Below are 24,141 nucleotides of genomic sequence, written 5' to 3'. Positions count from 1 at the left end.
ACATCATTGTAAAAACTGCCCCACCCCACCCCAGCCAGGTTACTCCAGTCACCAAGGTCTGGAATGGCTGCCCCGAGCAAGCTGGTTTTCCAAGCAGAGCCGCTGCTGAGTGGTCAGCCCCAGCGTCCATTCTTTCTGGGCCCTGGTCAGACAGTCCTTAGAGAAAAGACTGCTTTTACCACCATGCTTGTTTCCTCTCTCCCCGTGGCACTGGCCCCGTGTTTTTTCACAGGAAGCCACAGAAACATAAAAATCACTCAAACTGTCAGCATAAACAAGCTCTCTCTTGCAGAAGTAGAACTGACTTCCCCTCTCTGGACAGACAGTGATGGGAATCCATTATTCTTTAGCCTGAAGGACTCGAGTCCTGCCAAACTTTCCCTGAGTGTGTCTCCCCAAGCCCTCACTGAGGGAGACAGTCTGTGTGGAACAAATCTGACTGTTTCAACTAACCAGTCAGTCCAACAACACAGGAGGTCACTAGTGAACATCACCATGCAAACCAGCTGCTGGAGAGGATGGCCAGGTCAGTTCAGATTTCCAAGCATACGCAGATCAGTATTGGCCTTGAAAAGAGAGGCCGTAAGTTCAGATAACTGGCTTCAAAATTACACACTATATTTAATTTGGAAAATTATGGACTCTCTGAACCTTAGGTTCTTAATATGCAAAATGAGGATTATTTTTAATTATCGTATGTAAATATCCCTGGCACAGAGTCAGGCATACTAAATGTTATTTAAGTCATCAAACTACTTGATTTGAGGTTACCATCAAGGTTGTAAATTACTAAAAGAGGAATACCATGGTGCTATTAAATCATAAGTTTAATAAATAATGAGAAACTATGTCAATATGAATATGCAAAGTGAAAAAAGGATTCACAATTATGTAGACTGCTACCTTTTTTTAAGGGGCAAGTTAAGAATGTATATTGAACCTTTCTTGTATATGCCTTATATAGAAACTCCAAAAGGACACAAAAAACATTACTAACAACAGCTCCACCTGCTCAGGGGTGGGAGACCTCAGAACCGGAGCTGGCAGACGGGGAGGAGTCTTTTTAATATGTAGCTTTTTCCGTTCTTTCAACTATGTGAGAAAGTATCACCTATTCAGAAAATTAAATTTTTTTGAAATGATAAGTAGACAGAAGAACTTGATGGGATATTCCTTTGGGTGCCTTTTACCTGTATGTCTTCCCTCCCTCCAATGCACAACTCACTAACCCATGATTAAATTTATTTCATCTTTATAATGATTATGTTTTTTAAAAATCTGCTTTTCTCTTCAAAGATGCTGCAGTTGATGAAGGGGTAGCGGTAGTAATGGTCATTACTCATCCACTTGGTAATCTGTGCTGTGCACCTGACCCCACCTACAGTTCTTGGAAGGGACAATAAAAAGGGGAGAGGTGCCAGTTCCAATTCAGCATTTCAGAGGAAGACATAATCAGCACCACAATCAGAACTGAGGGATGATTCACTCATTTCCAGGGCTCAGTGCACACCCTGTGACCGGAAGTGACAGTCTCCAAAATCACCCAGAGATGATGGAGGGAGAAAATCACTCAGTGGCAGGGTCTGAACTGACAAGGCCATGCTGTGGGGTCTCCTGCATTTATCAGCGTTAGGATGAGCTCTGACTAAACACCAATGGCAAGAATGTCAGGAAGAGTCATAATAAAGGCATCTCTAGAAAAGAAAGAACTCATCTCGAAAGCTTTAATATTTAATGCATTTTAAGCAGTAAAGCAAAGACCCCAGATGAAAATCATCTGTCATTTTGAGTTTAAAGAAATGGGGCCTAATGAGATCACCTCAAATGCTGATCAGTTCCCTGAGGAGCCAAGAATAATACTATCTTAGAAATTTTCAGTCCTCCCTTAGCTTCTTCTGTGGCTTCTAGACTCCCCCCTTCGGAACCATCCATAGCTGCCCGGCCACGTCACGCTGGCTGTGTGAAGTTCTCCTGGAGCAACTCTGCAGCTTTAGGTCCTGAGACGCACACATTCCACAGCAGGTGATCTCTGCTTAAAGAACCTAACTTTAGCCCACTGCAGCGATATGAGGCTTCTCTGAAGGGACTTCTGACACTCAGAGTTTCCTGGCGGCTCAGATAGTAAAGAATGCAACGCAGGAGAACCAGGTTCAATCCCTGGGCTGGGAAGATCCCCTGGAGAAAAAGATGGCTACCCACTCCAATATTCTGGAGAATTCCATGGACAGAGAAGCCTGACGGGCTACAGTCTATGGGGTCACAAAGAGTCAAACACAACTAAGCAGCTTTCGCTTTTCACTTTCTGACACTAAACAGTTCAACAGATGGCTGACTCATGTCAATGTATGGCAAAAAGCCTTCACAATATTGTAGAGTAATTATCTTCCAATTAAAATCAGTAAAATAAAATAACAGAAATAAAGTGCCATTGAAACAAAGACGACTTCTAGAGAACTCAGAGTTTTTCTGAACTTCAGACTTTTATTTACATGTTTTTATTTGTCTTAAATGCCTCACGAGGGCGACGGACCATCCCAGTTTTCCCAGGACTGAGGCTTTTGGTGGGCCATGGAATTTTCAGTGCTAAAGTTAGGAAAGTCTAGGGAAACCTGGGATGATAGGTCACCCTACTCATGAAAGATCTTAAAATGAGTATGTCCAAAATAGACCTCCTAAGCATCCCTCCCGCCCTCAGTGTGTGCCCCTCTAGTTTTCCCCCGTCAGTAAATGCACCCATCTCCTTTCCTTCACTCCCTACCACCCAGTGATTCAGCACATCCTTTTGATTCTACAACCCAAGTAGACTTTGAAGGCATCTGCTTCTTTCCATCTCCACAGTGAACATCCTAGTCCAAGCCGCCCATTTCACCTTCCCGTTTCCACTCTTTTTCCTGATTTATTCTGCATAGAGCAATCAGGAAGATCTTTTACGTGCAAATCACATCATGCCGCTTTCACACGTGGAACCATTCAGCAGCTTCCTGAAACTTTCGGTGGCCTGGGAGCGTCTGTGTTATGGGCCCTGACCTGTCCTTTCTGACTTCATCTCATGCCACCCTGGGCACTTGCACTCAGACCTGAGAATCCCAACCACCGACGAGCGCTTCCTTCAAAGGCCACGGTACTTGCAGCTCCATCTCCCTAGAATGCTCTTTGCTGCTCTCTCGGCCTGCTGATTCTTTTCATTAAATGTCACAGGACCTCCTCACCGCTCTATATAATACAGACACCATTCTCATTATTTTCTATCATGTCATCTGTTTCTTTGCACAGTACTTATAAAATCTTTAATGGTTTTATCTATTGAGTTATTTCTTACATCCCAACTCCCAGAAAAACATGAGTGCCATGAAGGCAGTAACCCACATCACTTTCCTATCTTGTTAATCTTTTTATCCAGCACATATCACAGTTCATAACGCTGAAAGGCACTCAGATCTTTTTGCAAATGAATGATTGCCCACCAGTTACCAGGCATCATCTTTTATTGTCAAAACAACTATATTAATAGGTATTATCTGTATTTTTATTGATGAGGAAGTTGAATAGAGAATTAGATGAGAATTAGTTCACTTGTCAAGCATACATAACTTGCTTATTCACGGACGGAGTCCTGCTGTAAGTGTTATACGTTGCTTTAACAGATGTGGTCAAAATAACCGTAAAATATAGGAAAGACCATCAGAGCACTAAAGAATGGAAAACCACAGATGTGCCTGAATATGTGAGCATGTCATGTGTCTACACACACACACACAGTTATCTACTTACCCAAGGACCGTGACAAAGTCTAGAACCTTTGTGAGTGGGAGGAGGTGATACGTTGGCTGAGTGAAGATCACTCATCACGACACACTGGTTATTTTTAAGTTGAATGCTATTTCTTAATGACAGAGGTATCCAGGAGCCCATTTCTACTTGTATATCATATGCACCAAGAAGGGGAAACAGGAAGCCTTTGGGATTTGGCACATGTTGCCATCTTAAGATCTAGACTAGATAATGTAAGTACAGCAGAACAAGTGAAGCCAGCATTCTCCTCAAGAGGACTTCATTTCAAAGTCTCATATGCTAGTCCGTTCATTCATAAACCCATTCACTCTGCAAACACTTACTCAATACCTACTATGTACAGACACTAAGGATGGTAAGTAATGAACAGCCTAAGCTTTACTCAAGAAGTTGGCAAGTACTGTGAGAGACAGAAATTGGCACACAGAATAGTTAAGAGCTATGTTTAGGGTATCACTTAGTTGTTAAGTCGTGTCTGACTCTTTTGTGACCCCATGGTCTGTAGCCTGCCCATGGGATTTCCCAGGCAAGAATACTGGGGTGGGTTGCCATTTCTTCCTTCAGGGGATCTTCCTGACCAAGGACTGAACCCACGTGTCCTGTATTGGCAGGCAGATTCTTTACCACTGAGCCACCAGGGAAGCCCTATGTTATGGTAGCTACAGATTATTCAAGAAATGAGAGACAACCCCACTACTCAGAGTTCAGACAGAAAGGACTACCAGGAAGGTTCCGTGGCATTAGTAAAATGCGAGCACAGATGTGCAGGCGAGGAGGGACTAACCAGGTAAATACTAACTGGTTTCATCATCTTTTTTTGTAAAATATAATCCATCTTTTCTTTGAGCTCATATATCCAAATGTGTAACTGACAACTGTATCTGGGTATCTCACCAAGATTTCAAAACTAAGATGTCTAAGCTGAAGTCTTTAGATATGTTACCTAGCACTCCTCAAGAAACCCTACCTCTCTATTCTTATGAAATATTAAACTATATTCACATGGCATTTACTCTGTGTCCAAATTTATAAGGACAACATTCAAACCACAGTATGGCTCATTCAAGTAACCCTAACTTGACTACATCTATAAAGACCCTTGGGCTTCCCAGGTGGCTCAGTGGTAGAGAAGTCACTTGCCAGTGAAAGAGACTCAGGAGACTTGAGCTCAATCCCCAGGTTGGGAAGATCCTCTGGAGGAAGAAATGGCCACCAACTCCAGTATTCTTGCCAGGAAAATCCCATGGACAGAGGAGCCTGGTGGGCTACACTCCATGGGGGTATGCACACACACACACACACACACACACACACACACACACACACACACAGTAAAATGAGGCTATAATCCTAGTCTTGGGTTCATTTGCTAACTTATCAGGGGAAAGTAAGGGAGAATGAGATACGACATACACTAGCATCTCCCCCATTTGTCTCTCATCAACGTGCAGCACTATATAGCCTTCAGAACGGCAACACCCAGAACCATGAGGCAATACCATAGGTCATAGCTAGCAGCCCACTAGGAACTCATCTGACTGAAATTTCAGAGCCAGTCTCACAAAGATGTTTATGTGATACAAACTGGTCAAAACCACGGTCTTATTGGCACCATGTGGAGTGCTGGGGCCCAGTGAAGGCTGGTGAGGTACCTTAGGATCCTCCTGGGAAGGAAGCTGCTCTCTTTTCTCCTTCAGGCAGCTCAGCACAGCATCTGGAGTCTCCTCTCCCGAGGAGCTCGGCTCAGGGCCCACGGCCTCCAGCTTCCCATTCTCTCTGGGGACTGTGGGTTGCTCACAGGGCGGGATCCTAGGTGGGCCTTTGGGAGCACTCCCTTGCTCTTCCGACAGCTTCAGCTTTAGTTCTAAGAGAAATGTGATGAGTTACCATGAGCACGCAGACTCATTGGTCTAAGAAGAGCAGAGAGCCTTTCAGGAATTTCTCCCCTGATGCCGAGTGGAAATGAACAGAGCATGGCTTTCCACAGGGCAAGGGCAGCCTTAATAACCAAGGCCAGCAGCACACACACTCCCCATAAGGTGTGACAATAGAGGGCTCTTGGGGCAAGAATCACATAGAAGTGGAAGGATCATGAATGGTTTAGATTTCAGAGGAAGAAGACCAGAGGTACTTGGCCCCAAAGTTTTCACCTGTTATCTGCCACAGCACCTGAAATACTACACTCAAAGCTTCCTTTCCTCAGGTTTTGAAAGTTGTGCAGTCATGAAGAGCCCCCTGTGGAAACGCAAGGTCTACTGGAAGACATTACACAAGGCAGTCATCTGAGGATACACAGGAGGGGCAGGGCACGGGAGATAGAGTGCCAGCCCCAACCTGACAGATCTCACAATTTTGTCTAATGCCAATATTTAAAATCCAGAAATCACAATTATTGCAATGTGGCTTTATATAAACCTACATAATTCAAAACAAAAGGGCCACCTGGGACTTATTAGAAAACTCCATTTCAGAATATGCTTAGGGGACTGGTCTTTTGAATGAGGTGCCATTTATATTGATTTCTCAATTACATTGCACATTTCCTTTGTTTGATGTTTGTTTTTGAGTTAGGCTCTGGCATGGTGTTTAAACACTGCATATTTTATAAACATGCTACATCACTACAGTTTAATACCACTGAATTAATTTAGTATTCCTTTCCAGCTCTTTATCATCATCCTTCTAGAAATCTGCAAAAGCTCCTATATCTCTAGATATTGAAATAAAAATGTAGGAAGAGGAAGAAAATAAATTTTTATTGGTAAATAACTATAGTCCCTTAAAATGGATTTGAGAGTTAATTAATACTCAGACCACCATCTCCAGAGAGACAAAGAAAGGAGGAGACTGGATTAGGAGGCAAGAGAACCGAGTTTTACTCTGAACCCACCACCTTCCAGCCATGTCGCCATCCCCTCTCTCTGGACACAAATATCCTCCTCTGTGCAGTTTGGGTATGTGGAATCAATGACTGCTCAGGCCTCTTTCTAACATCCAACAACCCAATAACCCAAGGAGGCAAATACTCCACACGTTGAAATCTTCCTGGCACTGAAGTGAATCATTCTGCCTGGGAGGCTGGATTTCCTCAGTCCCTTTATATGCAGATATATTCAGAGGGATCAAACAATGAAGGGGACCCAGGGCTCTAAAAAGACAGGGCCTCCAAACTCCGCAGGAGACAAGGTTAAAGAGGGCCCAGGTAGAAGAGAATCCAAAGCTGCTGGGAGCACATTATCACAATTTTAACTGCTTCCTTCCTTAAAAAGGAGACTCCCTTGCTAGCATTTACCTTTGAGCTGTTTACGACCTTTAGCCAAGTCATTCATCCATTTCAGGACTTCAGGATTAGATGTCTTGTCACCATGGGAGGGCTGCAAGGGAGGGGAAAATGGGGGTGGAAGGAGGGGAAGGGAGGGAGGGAGAGAAAAAAGAGAGAAAAGAAAAGGAAAAAAAAAAAAAACGTTAAGCAGCTGAGGCACACAAAGATAGTTCAGGAACATATACAAAGCTGGGAGGGAACTTCAGGCAAGCTATCTCCAGCAGGTGAAGTTGCGTCTGAGAAGCAGAGCAAACATTCCTGACTTCCTCCACTCTTTCATCCTTGCCATGGACCTTGTTTCTAAACATGGAAGTCACCCAGCATTTTTACATAGTCCTCACCATGCCAATGCCCCATAAAGTCTACCTCTCAATCACCTTGTGGGCTACCCACACCTGACACCTGTGGCCAGGCCATTCTTTGTATCAATGAAAATGCACTGGTCATAGCAAACACTCTCTTCCAACAACACAGGAGAGGACTCTACACATGGACATCACCAGATGGTCAACACCAAAATCAGACTGATTATATTCTTTGCAGCCAAAGATGGAGAAGCTCTATACAGTCAACAAAAACAAGACCAGGAGCTGACTGTGGCTCATCATGAACTCCTTATTACCAAATTCAGACTCAAATTGAAGAAAGTAGGGAAAACCGCTAGACCATTCATGTATGACCTAAATCAAATCCCTTATGATTATACAGTGGAAGTGAGAAATAGATTTAAGGGCCTAGATCTGATAGATAGAGTGCCTGATGAACTATGGAATGAGGTTCATGACATTGTACAGGAGACAGGGAGCAAGAGCATCCCCATGGAAAAGAAATGCAAAAAAGCAAAATGGCTGTCTGGGGAGGCCTTACAAATAGCTGTGAAAAGAAGAGAGGTGAAAAGCAAAGGAGAAAAGGAAAGATATAAGCATGTGAATGCAGAGTTCCAAAGAATAGCAAGAAGAGATAAGAAAGCCTTCCTCAGTGATCAATGCAAAGAAATAGAGGAAAACAATAGAATGGGAAAGACTAGAGATCTCTTCAAGAAAATTAGAGATACCAAGGGAACATTTCATGCAAAGATGGGCTCGATAAAGGACAGAAATGGTCTAGACCTAACAGAAGCAGAAGATATTAAGAAGAGGTGGCAAGAATACACAGAAGAACTGTACAAAAAAAGATCTTCATGACCCAGATAATCACGATGGTGTGATCACTCATCTAGAGCCAGACATCCTGCAATGTGAAGTCAAGTGGGCCTTAGAAAGCATCACTATGAACAAAGCTAGTGGAGGTGATGGAATTCCAGTTGAGCTATTTCAAATCCTGAAAGATGATGCTGTGAAAGTGTTGCACTCAATATGCCACCAAATTGGGAAAACTAAGCAGTGGCCACAGGGCTGGAAAAGGTCAGTTTTCATTCCAATCCCTAAGAAAGGCAATGCCAAAGAATGCTCAAACTACATCACAATTGCACTCATCTCACATGCTAGTAAAGAAATGCTCAAAATTCTCCAAGCCAGGCTTCAGCAATACGTGAACTGTGAACTTCCTGACGCTCAAGCTGGTTTTAGAAAAGGCAGAGGAACCAGAGATCAAATTGCCAACATCCACTGGATCATGGAAAAAGCAAGAGAGTTCCAGAAAAACATCTCTTTCTGCTTTATTGACTATGCCAAAGCCTTTGACTGTGTGGATCACAATAAACTGTGGAAACTTCTGAAAGAGATGGGAATACCAGACCACCTGACCTGCATCTTGAGAAATCTGTATGCAGGTCAGGAAGCAACAGTTAGAACTGGACATGGAACAACAGACTGGTTCCAAATAGGAGAAGGAGTACGTCAAGGCTGTATACTGTCACCCTGCTTATTTAACTTCTATGCAGAGTACATTATGAGAAACGCTGGACTGGAAGAAACACAAGCTGGAATCAAGATTGCCAGGAGAAATATGAATACCCTCAGATAGGCAGATGACACCACCCTTATGGCAGAAAGTGAAGAGGAACTCAAAAGCCTCTTGATGAAAGTGAAAGAGGAGAGTGAAAAAGTTGGCCTAAAGCTCAACATTCAGAAAACAAAGATCATGGCATCTGGTCCCATCACTTCATGGCAAATAGATGGGGAAACAGTGGAAACAGTGTCAGACTTTATTTTTGGGGGGGCTCCAAAATCACTGCAGATGGTGACTGCAGCCATGAAATTAAAAGACACTTACTCCTTGGAAGGAAAGTTTTGACCAACCTAGATAGCATATTCAAAACCAGAGACATTACTTTGCCGACTAAGGTCCATCTAGTCAAGGCTATGGTTTTTGCAGTGGTCATGTATGGATGTGAGAGTTGGACTGTGAAGAAGGCTGAGCGCCGAAGAATTGATGCTTTTGAACTGTGGTGTTGGAGAAGACTCTTGAGAGTCCCTTGGACTGCAAGGAGATTCAACCAGTCCATTCTGAAGGAGATCAGCCCTGGGATTTCTTTGGAAGGACTGATGCTAAAGCTGAAACTCCAGTACTTTGGTCACCTCATGCAAAGAGTTGACTCATTGGAAAAGACTCTGATGCTGGAAGGGGTTGGGGGCAGGAGGAGAAGGGGACGACAGAGGATGAGATGGCTGGATGGCATCACTGACTCAATGGACATTGAGTTTGAGTGAACTCCGGGAGTTGGTGATGGACAGGGAGGCCTGGCATCTGTGATTCATGGGGTCGCAAAGAGTCAGACACAACTGAGCTACTGAACTGAACTGAACTGAACTGAGAGGGCTATACTGACACAAACCAGCACTTCCTCCCTTGCCTCTGTTCACAGTTTATGACCACACCTGTCTAGGGAATACTACAAACTGGAAGCTTTAGCTCCTACCAGTCACAAGCTCCAAGCTGAAGAATGGAGACCCCAGGATCTCTAAAACCTTATAAGTCTGAGAAGTCAGTATGTATGGAAGAATCCTCATCCTCAGATTTCAACTCCTCACTGTTTATAGACTCACTATCCAGATAGAGTACCATTAAAGTAAAGATTAACCATACAAGTGTGGACTTGGGCAATAATTAGCCTCCCCATGCCCCAATTTCATCTATCAAATCAGGATTTAATAGCATCTTTCTCATAAGGTTTCTATTAGGGATAAATCAGTGAATATGCATGAAACATGATGAGTCTGAAACATGAAACATGCTGAATATGCATGAAAAAGTTCCAGGCACATGCTAAACACTATAGATGTGTTCAGTTCAGTTCGGTCACTCAGTCGTGTCCGACTCTTTGCAACCCCATGAATCGCAGCACGCCAGGCCTCCCTGTCCATCACCAACTCCCGGAATTCACTCAAATTCACGTCCATCGAGTTGGTGATGCCATTCGGCCATCTCATCCTCTGTTGTACCCTTTTCCTCCTGCCCCTAATCCCTTCCAGCATCAGAGCCTCTTCCAATGAGTCAACTCTTCGTATGAGGTGGCCAAAGCATTGGAATTTCAGCTTTAGCATCAGTCCTTCCAAAGAACACTCAGGCCTGATCTCCTTTACAATGGACTGGTTGGATCTCCTTGCAGTCCAAGGGACTCTCAAGAGTCTTCTCCAATACCACAGTTCAAAAGCATCAATTCTTCGGCGCTCAGCCTTCTTCACAGTCCAACTCTCACATCCATACATGACCACTGCAAAAACCATAGCCTTGACTAGATGGACTTTTGTTGGCAAAGTAATGTCTCTGCTTTTGAATATGCTGTCTAGGTTGGTCATAACTTTCCTTCCAAGGAGTACGCATCTTTTAATTTCATGGCTGCAATCACCATGTGCAGTGATTTATTTTTTGGAGCCTCCCAAAATAAAGTCTGACACTGTTTCCACTGTTTCCCCATTTATTTGCCATGAAGAGATGGGTCCAGTTGCCACGATCTTTGTTTTCTGAATGTTGAGCTTTAAGCCAACTTTTTCACTCTCTTTTTTCACTTTCATCAAGAGGCTTTTTAGCTCCTCTTCACTTTCTGCCATAAGGGTGGTGTCATCTGCATATCTGAGGTTATTGATATTCTCCCGGCAATCTTGATTTTAGTTTGTGCTTCTTCCAGTCCAGCGCTTCTCATGATGTACTCTGCATAGAAGTTAAATAAGCAGGGTGACAATATACAGCCTTGACGTACTCCTTTTCCTATTTGGAAGTCTGTTGTTCCATGTCCAGTTCTAACTGTTGTTTTGTGACCTGCAGACAGGTTTCTCAAGGTGTGTTAGCTAGATTTTAAAATAGTATTATTGCTATCATTACTGGCAGGGGTGACAGTAGCAGTGGTGGTGTTACTATCAGATCTTTAAAGGAACAGTAAGTCTTACCAAGACACACACATATAGGATAGTATGTCCTCACTAGTAACTAATCACACTTGGATGTGGCAATAAGAATATAGCTTTAATTTTAGGAGAATATGACTCTGTTCATACAAATCATTCACCTTGATTTCTGGATTTCTTTTCAGAGTAGAAAAGTGAATTTTCTATAGAAAAGAGAAACTAGCAGAGAGGAACAGCAGACATACCCACCCTGGTAACTTAAACACAGGCTCAAGAAAATAAGTGGTTACTTTGAACTGGGGATATAGTAATACAAAGAGCTATATAGGCATGCTCAAGAAGACATCATAAACACTGTCATAATAGCAGAAATGTGTGCAATGTTAGTGACAAGACTGGTGGCTGTGCTGTGATTAAGAATCTACTAAATCCACGTAACATCAGCCAGTTGATGGTGAGACAGAGAGACATGGGGAGAAGACTGTGTTCCTCTCAAGTCTAAAGAAACAGTGCTCGTGTTAGAGGATCATCAAATGTACATGGGATTAGATGTTTTAATTGTGAAACACAAAACATGGTTCTCTCACTTCTATAGAGATGCGAAATCCATACAGTTTAAAATCAAGATGCAAAATAACACTGAGGGAAGATTCCCCTCCCCTGGCCTTCATGGAAGCCCAGTGATTTTTTTTTTCCCTACAGGAGCCCAGAAGCAAGACTCTGGTTTCCAGAAGGGAAGCCCTGGTTTCAGCACCACGGACAGCAACACAGGGCCACACCTCCAAAGGCTGCTCCTGGTCCTACCCACAGTCTGCTAGAATGACCCCCTGATACACTGTAGAGTACTCTGGCTGTGCGTAACAGTCTGGTTATGTGAACAGTCAATATTTTACACTTGGTTTCTCAAAATCCTCACAGAACTCTCCACATGGATCTGAAAACACATCCTGTTCTCTGGAACACACCTTTTTCACAGGATATGCTCCACACAGTTAATGCACTCTTTTCGAAATACTGTTAAAAACAAAAATCGAAGACGCTAAGCCAAGGACCACCAAAGAAGTAAACTTACACTACTGCAAACAAGACTTAGTAGAAATTTAAGGCTGAATTTTCTGACAAAATATTTGAAGGCCTGAAATCATTCTCTGAAATGAATTTTCTATTTCCCTACTCCTGGGAGAGCTTTCAAAAAAGGTTAAATCAAGCTGAGAAGGATGGCAGCTCTCATATCACATGGAAGGTTTTCATATACAGGCTGTGGATCTTCAAGCCTTCTAACTTCTCAGCTGAAATATTTCAGTTTAATAGGCCCCAAGGGCTATATACCACAGATTCAGTGTAGATGTTATTCAGTGTGATTTAAATGGGTCTCCTGAGTCACATAACTGAGGGTGCAGCTGGGCCAGACTTGTGATTTGCCAAACACGCTAGTGGTAGAGAACCCACCTATTTATGCAGGAGAGCTAAGAGGTGCGGGTTCAGTCCCTGGGTTGGGAAGATCCTTTGGAGAGGGCATGGTAACTCACTCCAGTATTCTTGCCTGGAGAATCTCATGGACAGAGGAGCCTAGCAGGCTACAGTCCAGAGCATCACAAAGAGTCAGACATGACTGAAGCGACTTAGCACACACACACGCAAAAACAATTCAAAAGACATCTTACAAAGATTTACAGATCAGCAACAAAAGGACCCATGTTACTGTCTTAGCTGTGATTAATTCTTTGCTGGGTGAACTCAGAGAAGTTACTTCCCTTCTCTGAGCCTCAGTTTCTTCAGTGGTCAAACAAGAGAAGACTCACAAATCCTTTCTAATTCTAACATTCTCTAATGCTACTGAAAGTGGACATCTGGCTGAAACAGGTTTTTTCTAGGTCCATGAGTCTAACAATAGTTAACTGTAAAATGTAAAAGTGTAGGAAATAAACACAGCTCTGGACAGGAAGTGAAATAGTTATATCAACAGAGCAGGAAGGATGTACATTGTATCAGGGCATCAGACTAGCATGGAGGGCCAGCAGGAACTTGGATTCAAAAATTAGCAGCAGGTGCTATTAATTCCACAGTCAGGCTGCCAGGAAGGAAAGCCATACACACAGCAACCAATTCAAGTCCAGTGACATGTCAAACCTCTAACCACAGCCTGGCATCCAGACAGGAAGGGTGAGGGGAAGCCCTGTTTCCTGAGACACTGAAGGTTCTGATTACATCAAAGACTTTCTCACACACACACAGAGGAGTCGTGACCATGAAGACTTCTTTCACTGCTCCCAAATCCATCAATCTGCATGTTTTAATGTGTGGGCAAGTGTCTGCTTTGGCCCTAAAGTCTCTCCAGACAAAGGCAGGAGGTGCCAGGAGAAATTCTTTTCTAAAATAGCCAACTGCCAGGTGACCTGTTATATATACAGACTCTCCACAATCTAGTCTGTAGCTCTAGGCTGAAAAATCTAGTGGAAAATTAATGTCTATAATTTTCCTTTATTCTTCAACAAGGCAGAGGTGCCATGGGATAGCCTGTTTGAGCATCACTCAAACAGATGAAAAAGTTAGTAATATCTAGGACCACTTACTTCCCTGGTGCTAAAACTGTAAGAAGCAATACATACGGGCTCCCTCGTTTAATACAAACCTAAGAAGTCACTATTAACTCCACTGTTCAGATGGATAGAATGGGACTCAGGAACATAAAGTAACAAGACCCAGGTCGCAGAGTTCATAAGTGGCTGTGCTTGGATTCAAACCCAGATCAGTCTGATTCAGGAACCGCCAGGTAAGAACTATTAACAGGCCCCCGGGGATGGAGGCCCTAGCTGCTTCTCCAGTTTCCAGTACGAGGGCCCTGCAGATCCAGCAACGCTGCAGCAGCAGACCAGGAAAGCCAGCTCCTCTGAGGCTATCTGAAGTTTCCAAACTGCAGACACCTTAAGAGTTTTACTCCACTCCTCCACTGTAAACCGACTCAGCTTTAACCACCCCAAGCCTGAGGTGCTAGAACATAACTACCTTAAAAAGGTTGTAAGTCCTTTCTGGGCCTCCTGTTCCTTATCTGTGAAATAAAGCCTGTACTTACAATGTGCACAGCACCCTCTTACTACATGAAAGACCATAAGCAGCTGTGGCTGCCTGACCTCAAGGAAGGGAAGAGTCTTCAGCACCCTGACTGAAGCTGTCTTGAAAGCTAATCTGATTTTTCTTTTCCATCCATTTTGCAAAGCTAAAGATTACTCCTTACAAGCCCTCTTTTAGTAAATTTGCAGCCACTGTGGGAAACATAGGACAGGAAGAACAGGAAAAAGAAATATTACTCTCAGCTCCCTCCCGAGAACTTACCCACACCTCAGGAACCAGCAGATTGCCTCTGGACCAACTGCTCAGCGAGCCTTTAAATATTTTAAGATGTATGAGACCTTATCCCCTGTTCTCCTTTATTCTAATAACAAGCTGTTCTGGGCCCTTTGCCAAAAACCCAGTATCTTTGTGCAATTCTACATGGATATGATTTTTCTCTATGCCATGATCACTATTGCAGACAATAAATAAAGCTAGCATTGGGACATCAGGACACTCAGCTCTGACTTTATCGCTTCTTATGTAAGAAAAGTTCACAGTTGCAACACTGTCACACCAGCACAAAGGCTGGTGTCTCTCTAAGAGAAAGGATGAAATCAGGGTTTGTCCTTAAGAGTGGCCTGAACAGATGTCACTTGATAGGTGCTCATCCATCAACCAGAAAGTACTTCATTGTCAAAGAAAACTCTCCCTCATTCTGTTCCACAATTAGAGATTCCATCCGTTGTGCCCTTAATAGGTTCTTGGGTGGTGCTGTGCCTAGTCGCTCAGTCATGTCCAACTCTTTACGACCCCATGGACTGTAGCTCACCAGGTTCCTCTATCCCTGGGATTCTCCAGGCAAGAATACTGGAACGGGTTGCCATGCCCTTCTCCATAGGATTTTCCCAACCCACAGATCGAACCCAGGTCTCCCGCATGGCAGGAGGATTCTTTACCATCTGAGCCACCAAGCGTGCCTAAGAGTACTGGAGTGGGTAGCCCATCCCTTCTCCAGGGGATCTTCCTGACCCAGGAATCAAACCAGGGTCTCCTGCATTGCAGGCAGATTCTTTTCCAGTTGAGCTACCAGGGAAGCCCTAATAGGTTCTTATCAGAATGCAAATGACTCCATGTTGGATCTGCTTTCTTACCCCAAATGTAAATGAGAAAAAGTTAAAGAACAAATAAGACCATGATTCAAAATCTTTCCAAATTTGAGTCCTAGGAATACTAATGATAGTAAGGTTCCTCAGGAAAAAAAAAAAAGAAGAGAAATCAATAATTAAATCAGTTTGGAAATAAGAGTTACAATTTGTTGCTAGGAATCATCTTAGCAGAGATCAGTTGACAGACCCAGGAGGGACTCCACTTATGATGGGTCCTGGGTTGGCCGAGGGGAACTGAGCTGTCCCCAGGCACAGAGGTGTACTCAAAAAGGAAGGACAGAAAAGCCCATATACCCACGGCACAATCCACTCATTTCAAATCACAGGGGCCTTACCCGGTACTTCTTTTCTTGTTCAAATTTTTCTTCAAATTTCCTAATTTTCCGCTTGAGGCTCTGGATGTGCTTGGTGAGCTGGGTGATGGTCTGGGGCTCCTTGCCATCCCCACAGCTGCACCGGGAAGAACTGCGGAGCCTGGAATGATCCAGGGAGGAAGACAGTCATTAAAAACACGATCGCATATGAAACAGATAACTAATGCGGCCCTGCTGTACAGCATAGGGAATACTACTTAATACTCTGTAATGGCCTATATAGAAAAAGAATCTAAAAAACAGAGTGGATACACGCATATGTATAACTGATTCACTTTACTGTACATCTGAAACTAACACAACATTGTAAATCAACTATACTCCAAGAAAATGTTTTTAAAAAGATATAACTTATAAGCGAAAGAACTATGGCTGGTTCACCTTGTTAAACAGCAGAAATTAATACAGTATTGTAAAGCAACATTCTTCCAATTAAAAAACAAATTCAAAGAACAAAACAATGGTCTTCCAGTAAACACTGCTGCTTGTCTACAAACCCAGCTTTCTGGATTATCAGAGAAGTTCAGAGGCCAGTTCATCATTTAATGAGCCTCCTATGGTAGTATCTGCTGGGTACTGGAGACCCCTGATTCACAGAACTCCGTTATAGGCAAATGTTACCAAGGACTTTTGTCTACAAAGGTCAGAATATTAGTCTAGGAAATGCATTTCCTAAATCTTGGGAGGATGCCAATTTCAGACTAATGAGATGGCGTTATCCTCAATAAATGGCATGCATGCGTGCTGTGATCAGTCCTTTGCAGCCCCAAGGACTGGACCCCATTCAAGCTCCTCTGCCCATGGGATTTTCCAGGCAAGAACACTGGAGTGGGTTGCCATTTCCTTTTCCAGGGGATCTTCCTGATTCAGGGATCAAACTTACATCTCCTGCATTGGCAGGTGGATTCTTTACATCTGAGTCATCAGGGATTGAGTCCAGACTAACAATGTTTTCAAAAAGGATTCAAATGAGTAGTTTTCTTGATATAATAGAGCCTTTGTGAACCTGATAAAAGAAATGGATTGCCTCTCTAGAAAACATGTTTATTTTCTCATCTAACATACTTTAAAATAGTAATAATTCACTAACTCCCTCAAGTCCATCAGTAGACAGTCCTTGGAACAAGGTCTGGATAAATTCATGAGTGACAGCAGGAGGTGCTAAGGAGAATGTAGGAATTCCCAGCACATATATTTAGTCAAGGGAAGACTCATTTTAGCTATGCATCAAAACTACTAATGGAACTTAAAAAAAAAAAAAAAGAACACATAGTTTCCCTTTTTTTCTTTTTGGGGGAGCTATTGTAAGCTACCACTTTTCAAGAATCTAAGAAGAAATTGAGATGAACAACCTGCCAAGCATTGCCACAATCCATCCATTGAGGCCACTCCTGGACACAGAAATAATACTTTAGTGAGCTCACCAAGAATGGCATTTCTGGTATTCACATGTGTACATTTCTTAGGATTCTGGTCATTTCATAAGAAACATTCAAACTTGTGAGCCATAGTGCAGACTGTGTCTTGAGACCATTTCGTTCTGAGACAAGCAAGCTTCAAACGGCATTCTTAGCTAGAAAGTACACTGATTTCTTGCCATGTATGGTTCAGGGCCTGCAGCTGCTTTTGGTAGGCATGGTTGCTCTATTTTGGACACACACTTCACTGTAGTTTATAAATGGAGTATTTAAAAGCTGTATGAAGTGAAGATAAGAACAAGATGTTTTTACATCATAAACTGCTGAGTGCTGGGTGGAGAAGGGGCTGATTCGGGGTCCAAGTTGAATCTCTGGCTTTGGCTGAAGATGGAGCATCGTGGTGACAGCAGTGGGTTGTCGCCGTCGGTGATGTGATAGAGCAGCCTGCTGGTCTCAACAGACTGCACGTCTTCTGGTGTGCTGTCTGCTTCATTCTGCCCATCTCTGTGCACGGGCGCAGGGGCTGAGGAAATAAGATAAATCATGGCATCCCAGAAGTGACTGTCATGTTCCTAAACAAAGATCATCAACATTCACTATAATGTCTATAATGTCTCGCCTTTTTGTCATTTCTTCCTTCTGGGGATATGAAGGCCTTTCAAAATACTGTTGTGTTTGTGTCTCACAGAACCTGGACAGAAAATATTACAAGACCAACACACACACCAAAAATGGAAACGCAGCTTATTTCGGCCCAAATTACAGCATCAGCATAGCCCCAAACTACAAAAATTCTCTCTTTATTTCATATTATTTACATATGTCAGAGAGTATATTATAAAATGTTAGAGTGAAAAAGAAAAAACAATACATATAACTGGAGCAAAAGATGAGGGAGAATAGATATAACAACTGCCAGTGAAGGAAGGCAGAGGAGCTGGTGGGCAGGAAGAGAAAAGAGAAAACAAACCAAAAAGAGAGGGCTGCAGAGTCCCCAGACAGAAAATTACTCAGCACTCCTTAAACATGATGGAGAACTCTGCTTATGTACATGAACTGATGTTCAGAACATGCTAAATGAGAAAACCACACATTTCAGCACAAGATGGTACACATTTCTGTGTACAAAAAAACACACTAAATGATCAAAGAAGCTACATAGCAACTACAAAGCATGGTGTGATTAGAAATGATTCTAGTTCTACTCTAAAATTTGACTTACCATTTTATTTGGGACAAAAACCAAGAAAAAAAACCTGCTCTAAACCCTCTCCTGGGTGAGGCAATCTCTCTGCCTGAATTCTGTGATCATTCCCCTTTTAAATAAGCTCTTTAGCTCCCCAACCAGGGTCAGTCCAGAGAGGGAGGGCACCCCTGTGCTACCCAGGTGAGGGGAGGGGGATGGGGAACAGGAGGATGCCAGTCAGGGTGGCTGAGTTAGGAGTCTTCCATCCTACGGTGCTGTACAGAGCTACTCAAAAAGATGTCAGAGCCTTCTCAGTTTTGCCCAGAAAACAGGTTAGAACAACCCGAGGCTTTCTCCTATTCTGACTTTCCTAAAGAAAGAGGAAAAACACAGCCTTTCTGGGTGAATAAGTGAATCTGAAAATACTGACAATTCACTTTTCCAAAACAAACATTTATCACAATTTAGTATTGGACCAATCATAGCCAGCTTTAGAATGAATGGCTCATGTTCTCTAGAGCTTGAAATGCAATTTGCTTTGTGCAACAAAGGTTGGGTTAAGTGCTTGTCTGTTTGCAGGCAGCTTCTGCCCTGTTTGGCTGTAGGCTGGGAGGGTGGACAATGCCTCCTATCCGGCCTCTGGGGCTTGCCAACCGCACTTTTGTCAGCGCCTGAGGCTGGTCAGAAATGGACAGGGTGAGGGCTGGGGAAAAGCTGGAGTCGGAGAATGCCAAAGTCAGGCCCACGGCAGTGTGACTAACACAACTCACCACAGGCGACACCCTTGCTAAGAGTAATTTAGCCAGAAAACACTGCCATTTGGAGGGAGCCCTAAGGAGTAATATGAATGACAGCATATACTACAATGACCTTCAGCATCCACCAAGGAGTGTCTGAGTGCCTCACCAAATCCTCTTCTTAAACCATTAGACCCCAAGAAGAAATTCATTTTATTCATGGCACCTATTTCTGGGTAGTATCATTTGGTATTAACGATGAGGAAGAGAAAGATCTTTATCAAGCACCTGGGACCAGCATATTTTTTGCTGAAATGGAAAGGATCTTTGGCCTTCAGCTCAGCTGCGAGGCCAGGGTAAAAACTAAGAGGCCAGGAGCCTCTCAGCGGTGCTTTATAATGAATGGGGGCACTTGAGGTCCTAGGCATATGACTAACGTGGGGGTGAACAAAGAGCTCAGCCTCTGAAACTCACAGAGGCCTAAGACGTGACTTCAGAGAACCACAGGCCGCTGTGAAGGGCTTGTTTTGAGCTGTGCGGCAATTGTAACTGTAACTCTCCATGTAAGCGGCATCTGGTTTTTGTGGCATTTTTTGTGCCATTAACATCACAACCTCTCTTCCCCGCAGATCACCACTGAAGGAGGTGGTGGGCCCGGAAGATCCCAACGTGTCCAGCTGGAAAGCAACAGTCAGAAACTGGTGATCGGGTAGCACCTGAGCTCTCTGTCTCAGGATCTAAGTTGAGAAGTGGCTTAATTGAACCGGTGGGCACAAGCCTATTGGAGACAGAGTCATTGAGCTCCTTGCTCAGAAGAAGCCAGGGTAGCCTTAGTGCCAACCAACATTGCTGCCATCCTGGGAACACAGCCCAGGCCTCCACTTGCAGACCTGGCTCCCCAACAGGGAGAAGCTTACGGCAATATTAAACTTGAGTGGCTTCTGCTGGGACCCCAGGAACGCACTTTCAAAGCAAGGGGCAGCGCGCCAAGGTCCATGCTGTGATGCAGTACAGTTCAGAGGGAGGGTCTGGGAACCAGGATGTGGGGTGCTCATACTTTCTTCTGGGGCTCCAGGGTGTTCCCTGATTTCTCTCCACACCCTTGTTTAGATCATCTGACAGGGCTGTGACAGAAAAGTCAGAGGAGATCCTCTGTACGACATCACACCTATAGTTAACAATAGCGTATCACTGACACTTAAAATGCACATAATCTCACATTATGCGCATTAGCTCAATAATTTTTTTTTCCTTGAGTGTTCTAAAATTTCTGTAATGAATACATGTTAATTGTATAGGAAGTAAAAACCAATAAAAGTTAATATAAAAATTTGGAGAAAAAAAGGATACCTGAGAAGGGAAGCAAGAAACAACCCCCACAGACAGAACAAGAGAGAAAAAAGATTGTGAGTTGGAATCCCAGGCCCTCCACCTGTTCAGAGGCACTTCAGAAAAAAGTGAACATTTTGAAACCTCAGTTTCTTCGTCTGTAAAATGGGGAGAATAATGGTGGGTGCCTCTCAAGACTAAGTGAGGATGAAATGAAAAAAAACTGTACCCCCTACAAAATTTTTGCCATATCCACATAAACCTATTTCTAATATATATGTATGTATTCATGTGTGATATATGTCTATGTTATACATATAATCTTAATTTCTTTTTTACTGAAAGATAGTTGATTTACAAGGTTATGTTAGTTTCAGGTGTATAGCAGTGATTCAATTATTCTTTTTCACATTCTTTCCCATAGAGTTTATTATGAAATATTGAGTACAATTCCCCGTGCTATACAGTAGGTCCTTGATGTTTATCTATTTTATATGTAGTATTATGTATATGTTACTCCTAAATTCCTAATTTATCCCTCTCCTCATTATATATATGATTATATATTATATATAATCTTAATTATAATCTATAAATGTTTTAAAATTTCAGCTTCATCTTAGGCAATGAGGGCCAAGAAATCGTGAATTTGATGTGATAGTTACATTTCTTCAACTAATACACATTAAAATAAATTCCTATTAAAACACTGTTCACCCATGCATCCTCTGTATAGCATATTTGGCAAAACATTGACATGAGGCAAAGAAACTGCTAAATGCGGTAACCCTGAGAACCATCATTTTTTAACAATTATCAAAATAAGGAATTTGAATATGGTCCTCTCTTACTGAGCACCAGCTCCACAAAGAGTCCATACAGGGTTACTGTGGGAAATGAGAGCCAGCACACCCTCGACATATTGTACCTCCTGCCACTTCTTATGTGTAAATAAGAATAATCATCATATCTATTTGTTATGCAGTGACTCACTATGTCCTCAAACTTCCAGTTAGAGTTTCTGCAAGGATTTAATCTTCAAAATAACCACAGGAGGCTGGCAGCAATGTGATCTTCGTTTTACATTCAGGGAGGAAGGTGGTATGACTCCAGTCGGGGTCAGGGGGTCTGACCAATGCCTGAGGCAGAAGACTCCACGTCTCCGACCCTGCAGGCCAGAGAGAATTCCTGGCAGCCTGCTCACTGCGCAGTAGGGGCCACAACGGAGACAAGCCATTACCCTCGGGGGTGAAGACCAGAGCCCATTTCCGAGCTGGCTGCAACCCCAGGCAGGAACAGATGCTATTTACAGCTGTCACATGAATCAGATTTTTAAAATATATTTTTCCAATGTGAATTCTTAAGTGATTCAAATGTAAATCAACTATACTTCAATAAAAACTTTAATTATAAAGTAAATAAATAAAGTGATTTAAGATTTAAATAAATCTCTGTCTGTGCCCACTTGAGACGGACTGCCGAGATCTGAGCCACCAATTAGACCTAGGCTTGTGGATTTGTTAATTTGTGCTTCTGGGTCTGCCCATCCTAGTGGGCCGATATGCAGCACTGAGATGCATCGCAGAATGCCAAACATCAGCCTTCAATGGTATTAAAACCTAAATAAGGCAGAAACATGTACACGATTCTAATGAAGCTCAAGCATCAGAGTTCTTGGCAGCCTCGTCACGAAAAGGGCCACCAAAACACAACCAAGAAACAAACTCAAAGCATCTGATGGATACATAATGGATTCAGTTATAGAGTGTGTTGAATTTAAATGGCTAAAGACACTGACAGCTTGAAGTCATCCCAAGAAGTAAGCCTAGGGAAACAGATGAGCTTGTCTGCTCAGAGACCACTGGGACGGAAGCAGTGTCTCTAAGGTGAGGATGGTTGGCTAAAAGTAAGGACAGATGAAGACACATTCTGGGTGAATGAAGCTGATAAGCTACCAAATGGCACAAGGTTGGCACTCCTAGCAGGATTTTATGTGCCAGCTTCAGTAGACAGTCACCGGAAACATCAGGGAGCTACAGGGGTGAGGAATTCGTCATGGTGAAAGCAAGGCTGGGCTCCATGGCAAGCACCCTGCAGATCTCAAGGGGCAGTTCGCCATCAAGGCTAAAAACATTGTCTACAGTTTCAGAAACACCTAGATCAAGTTGATTCTTCGGCAGATGTGTGACTTGGGATACATTATTCAATCTTTCTCAATATCAGCTTCCCCATCTTTTTCAAGTGAAAATGACATCAGTATCTACCTCACAAACTGTTAGAAGGATTTTTAAAAACATAAGGAACCTCAAGTGCTTTGTATAGTGCCTAGGGAAGGGGGCATAATAATTCATCAATGACACAGAACTCATAAATGACAGTTGTTGTTGGAATTTACAATGGTATCTTTGACCTAGTTAGGAAATTGAAAAGGGGAGCCAGAGGGGAAATGAGTTTGGTTCTGGATGCGCTGAGTTAGGAGGCACTTTTGATCATCCAGGGGGAGGTGCCCAGCAGGCCCTATACACGCATAGGGAGGAGCTCAGGAGACATATTCTAACTGGGTCTGACCTCAGTATGCACTTCACCATTTACACCGTGCTTCTGGAGTAGGGGGCGGGGTAATGAGCATCATTTTTATTTTGAAGGAGCCAATTACTGACTTGAATTCCAATGAACCACCAGTAGATTTGGGCACTGCATCAGGTGAGCAATGAGAAATTCCAAAATCCTTCCTGAAAACCAGAAAATTACATTGATCAAGAAGCCTCAGCTCAGATCTAAACTTATTCCTTGCTTCTGCATTTTTGGTTGCAACTTCCTAGTTAAATTTCCATCAGTTAAAGCTGAAAAGAAGCATGTTCATTGCAACACTGTTTGTAATAGCCAGGAGATGAAAGCAACCTAAAGGTCCATCAGCAGAGGAATGGATAGGAAGGTGTAGTACATGTATACAATGGACTATTACTCAGCCGTAAAAAGATGGAAGCAATGCCATTTGCAGCAACATGGATGGACCTAGAGAGTGTCACACTCTCAGAAAGACATAACTATCATATGATAGTTATCATATGATATTGCTTACATAAATCTAAAAGATTGATACAAATGAACTTATTTATAAAACAAAACAGTCTCACAAGATGTAGAAAACAAAACTAAGGGGGAAAAGGAGGAGGGATAAATTGTGAGATTGGGATGAACACATATATATTACTATATATAAAATGTGCTTAGTCACTTCAATCACGTCTGACTCTTTGTGACCCTATGGACTGTAGTCTGCCAGGCTCCTCTGTCCATGGGATCCTCCAGGCAAGAATACTGGAGTGGGTTGCCATGTCCTCCTCCAGGGGATCTTTCTGATCCAGGGATCGAACCCAGGTCTCCTGTACCGGCACTTTACCACTAGCCCATAGCTACCTGGGAAGCCCATAGATAACTAATGAGAACCTACTGTATAGCACAGAGAACTCTACA

General features: G+C 43.0%; 1 protein-coding gene across 6 annotated transcripts in view; it reads right to left on the bottom strand.

Moving 5' to 3' along the window:
• Window positions 1-24,141, bottom strand: part of FAM13C (family with sequence similarity 13 member C) — a 144,458-nt gene that overhangs the window by 9,994 nt on the left and 110,323 nt on the right. For all 6 annotated transcript variants that reach the window (XM_018042465.1, XM_005699047.3, XM_005699046.3 and 3 more), the window contains 4 exons: window positions 17,725-17,935; window positions 15,956-16,094; window positions 7,085-7,166; window positions 5,445-5,656 (listed from right to left, as the gene is read on the bottom strand). In XM_018042465.1, the coding sequence (XP_017897954.1) occupies window positions 5,445-5,656; window positions 7,085-7,166; window positions 15,956-16,094; window positions 17,725-17,935 (644 nt within the window). The remainder of the gene's footprint in view (window positions 1-5,444; window positions 5,657-7,084; window positions 7,167-15,955; window positions 16,095-17,724; window positions 17,936-24,141) is intronic.

This window comes from Capra hircus, chromosome 28 (assembly GCF_001704415.2).
Source record: "Capra hircus breed San Clemente chromosome 28, ASM170441v1, whole genome shotgun sequence".
Lineage (NCBI taxonomy): Eukaryota > Metazoa > Chordata > Mammalia > Artiodactyla > Bovidae > Capra > Capra hircus.
This window is presented reverse-complemented; position numbering and strand designations above follow the sequence as displayed.